Here is a 4,342-nt window from a genome sequence, read left to right on the forward strand (position 1 = left end):
TCATTTTGGTGCACCCCAGAGGGTTGTGTGTCTTTTTACGTGATGTCAGATGCACTAAGATGGCGGCGCTCATACAACGAATTACTATATGCCCGAATATATAGTAATTTGTATATTCGGGTATATAGTCATTCGGATTCGGATGAACTGACGAATTGACAGAAATTCGTTGATTTGGCAGTTCGTCCGAATCCAAATGCACATCTCAAAAATCAACAATACTTCTTGTTGTATAGGCGCTCCGTGCGCAGAGGAATCATGAACGCCGACGGAGACTTCTTCGGAGTGCGCTCTGTGCGCCTCCTTAATGAGACCGGCTGCCTGCATGGATGTAGAAATTAAGGCCGGCCGCAGTTGCAGTGATTTTAACATTTATGTCAATGCGGCCAGCTGGAAGTGCACAGACTCAGAGCGCGCCCCTAAGAAGAAAAACGGTAGAGGTACACCGAAATGAAATTTTGAAATTGAAACTGAAAATAAAAAAAAAGTCAGGCCGAAACTGGAAAAAACATTTCCAACCTTTTTACATTTTTAAAATATTTTATTTTTATTCTTTTTCTAAACTTTTAAATGTTTATATTTAATTTTTATTTATTTTAAATATTTTTCTTTTTTAACTTTACTGCTGGGGGCTTCGGTGAAATATCAGGGGTCTAAACAGACCCCTGATATTTCCCTTTTGAAATAGAAAAAGAGATTGAGGACACTCTTTTTCTGCGTCCCCTGTTATAAATGAACAGAAATCCTCTATACTGAGTGTTCTTGTTCTTTCTTAACTTGTGGAGATAGTATGTTTATTATGTCCACAATCATGAATGAATAGGAAGTGATGTATTCCTATTCATTCATAACTGGTACATAGTAACTCATACTATGTACAGTTATTTACAAACATTCAGCTGATCGCTCTCCATCCTGGATCGGCTGTCACAGCTGACTCCTCCCCCACTCTGCCATCTCGCCCTCCTGTCACAGCTGTCTCCGGGAGAAACTTTGGATGCACTGCAATTTCGGCCGAAAGATGGCACTTTCGGCAGAAATTTTGGTGCATCCCTAGAAAATGGGACAAAATTGATTTTTTTGAAGAAACGCTGGGATGGGGGAAAAAATTAGGAATTAATCTTACTGCCCCATTTAAAACCAGATATATGATCAGCCTATTTTGTACAAACATACTTACCTAAAGCTGGCAGTACAGCTTAAGATTTTTCTTGTTCAGCCCCTAAGGCTGCATGTAGAAAAAAATAAGTTAACTCCCCTCTCCATGCTAAAGAGTGTGGATGGAGGAAAGAAAAAACTTTACCCATGTATTGGGTCCCCCCCCACTGCAAACGTTAACTGCTTGTTTTGCCTGGAGGATGATATATAAGGTGATATACTTACCTTATTCCTCACTACCCCAGCAGCCAGTGCTCTCCTTTGCCGTCAAACACTCCAGTACATGGGTGGGCACCCAGTTTCCTAATTGTACAATGCAGGACAGCTACATGGCAAAAATGGGACGGTTTTAATATTCTGTATCCATGAAAAAAAGTAAGATGATAACAAAAGTTTTATGACAATATTGTAGATGTGTACAGCATAAAGGTTTGTACAAAATTGATTATTATACTGTTTTTCATCTACACATTGAAAAAAAAAAAGTGCGGCGCCATATTAACCGTCGACGCGTCCATACATACATAGAAACAATGGGTTCCATCATTTTGGTGCACCCCAGAGGGTTGTGTGTCTTTTTACGTGATGTCAGATGCACCAAGATCTTACTGCCCCGTTTAAAACCAGATATATGATCAGCCTATTTTGTACAAACTTACTTACCTAAAGCTGGCAGTACAGCTTAAAATCTTTCTTGTTCAGCCCCTAAGGCTGCATGTAGAAAAAAATAAGTTAACTCCCCTCTCCATGCTAAAGAGTGTGGATGGAGGAATCCCCCTGCCAGTTATTGCATCCTGATAGCCGCGGACACTAAATACCAGTGACTGGAGCTGGTTTGATGCAGTCACTGTTCAGCTGACAATTTTAACAAAAGTTGATTGAAAAATGGTGGTGGTGCGGGCAGGGCCAACCATGGATTCAGCAATATTTGATCCCAATATTTGATCCCTGTATGGTCAGCTTAAAGTATATTTCCACTTTTGCAGCCAAATTGGGATAACACCATTTTAAGTTTGTTATATATTCCCGTTCACGTAGCAGAAGCTAACAAAATTAACAGATGCTTCTTCCGGTTTAAATTGCTTTTCCTTGGGTTAGCGTTTCTTGGCTTCTTAAGGGTTAACATTTCTACTTGTTTTTCCTTCCTTGTAATGTTAGGGGCTGTGAGGGGTTTCAGGATTACAAATCTGGCTTGTGCATTCTATGTTAAGAGAAGTTAATGAGAGAAACACAATCCTCAAATTTCACTTCTAAGTCTTTCTATAAGGACAGATCACTGTGAAGGTGGTCAGAAACATCTGAAAACAGCCATCCGGCCTACTGCAACAAAACCTCTAAAAAGGTAAGAAACATTTTTTTCAGTTATTTTTCCGTATGCTGTAGTGGGATTTTCTTATCTTGTGTGTAATTTTATCCCCAAACTGCTCCCCCCCCCCCCAACTGCTTTCTGCATTTGTCTGCTTCAGTTGAGGAGGCACCCATGTACCATGTGCACGCACCCCTGGGTTGTGACCACTCCTATGGCTCCTCTGCCCTCAGTACCATCCACAACAAGGAAGTTCAGGGAATGACGATATCTTCCCCAACCTGGTGGAGGTGACAAGCAACCGGAGGTAAGTATTTAGGGTTATGTGGAAAGGTGCTTTTTTTTTTTCCGGGGAAACATGGTATGTATCAGACAAGATAACATGTACTCACCTCTGCTCTATTCTGTTGTTAAAATGCTCATAAAAACATATATACTTTTAACCTGGACTGTGCATTGTACCACGTTTCTATATCATTTATGATTAAATTTACATGTATTCATGTGAACATGATTATAATACATTTAGATTTGAATAAAAACACACATTTTTCTTGCTTAGCAAACTACTTCCACTGGCACCCTGATATGAAAAGTTGCTGCCAAATTGTGATCATTCCCGTTAGGCCAGTGCTTAAAGGAGAACTATGGGGTCAGTGTTTTTCCCCATAGTCCTCCTTAGGGTAACGGGAGGACACAAACTAGCGTCCTCCCGTTACCCTAAGCTCAGTATACCGCGAGCTACAGCTCGCGGTATACTGAGACGCCGCAGCCGGAGCGGATCCCGACTTAGACGACGGGATCCGACCAGCTGCTTGAGTGACAGCTGGCTCTGCCTATGTAGAGGCAGAGCCAGCTGTACCCGCCCCCTCCCCCATCCGTTCCGCCAGTCAGCACTGGCAGATCGGGGAATCCAGCCCCTCCCCCTGTCGCGGCAGAGAGCCGTGACAGGATCGAGAGGGGAGGGAACCCGGTATGTGTTCGCTCACCTCCCGATCTACTGAGCCGACCTGTGACAGTCTCATTGTCACAGGTCGGCTAGAACTATGGGGTGAGTGAAAAGCACTCACCTCATAGTTCTCCTTTAAATCATACATTTACTAGCAAGACACAGATAAATTATCTTCTTCTGGGTTTTAGTGAATCATACATGCTATTCTAAACCTATTCCTTTTACTCTACAGCACACAGAGCTGATTAGAAACAGGACATAAGCATATATATTGAGACACTATTTATTTTTTAGAACCACAAAGACACAGGAAAGTGACACAAGCGTAGTAAAGTAAACCTGTCACAAACATGTGAAATTCACACTGGGCATATGACAAAATAAATAAGCAAAGGTTACCTTCAGTGAAAACTGCATGCATACCGCCCAACTTTCTAGGATGAGAAAGAGGGACATTTTTTACCACAAAGTATTTAGATATAAGACATACCCCATGCCCCCATGGGCATTAGTCCTCTATATGCTGATTTTGGCTCACAGGAGTACATAAGTAAATGTATTCCGGTGACCCAAAAGAGAAGTTCAAGTGACACTAAACTCAGGAGTTATATCTTAAATAAGCATTCAAGTACCCTAACTATTACCACAAATGTATCTTATTTGTGAATCACTCAGCTGGAGATCCTTAAATCATCTCTGAATTGGTGCTGACACTGTCCTCTCTTCTGGAGGCTGGCAAATTTGGTTCCCCATGGTCCCTGTGTGTGTTGTAAAGTAAAAGAAACAGGTCACCAGCACTCGTTTAGAATAAATATGTCCTTTTTTTAATGGACAATTGTGTCACTACAATCAACAGAGCCGACGTTTCGGGGCCGCACAGGGTCTGCCTTGAAGAAGGGACCCTGTGCGGCCCCGAAACGTCGGCT

At 42.0% G+C, this 4,342-nt stretch overlaps 1 protein-coding gene across 1 annotated transcript in view; it reads right to left on the reverse strand.

The window, feature by feature from the left end:
• Positions 1-372: 372 nt before the first annotated feature.
• The window catches only part of LOC108783742 (amiloride-sensitive sodium channel subunit gamma-like), a 37,604-nt gene continuing 33,634 nt past the window's right edge, over positions 373-4,342 (reverse strand). The window contains exon 12 of the mRNA XM_018552386.1: positions 373-419. Coding sequence (XP_018407888.1) covers positions 373-419 — 47 coding nt within the window. The remainder of the gene's footprint in view (positions 420-4,342) is intronic.

This window comes from Nanorana parkeri, unplaced genomic scaffold (genome assembly GCF_000935625.1).
Source record: "Nanorana parkeri isolate BGI_ZX_2015 unplaced genomic scaffold, ASM93562v1 scaffold87, whole genome shotgun sequence".
NCBI lineage: Eukaryota > Metazoa > Chordata > Amphibia > Anura > Dicroglossidae > Nanorana > Nanorana parkeri.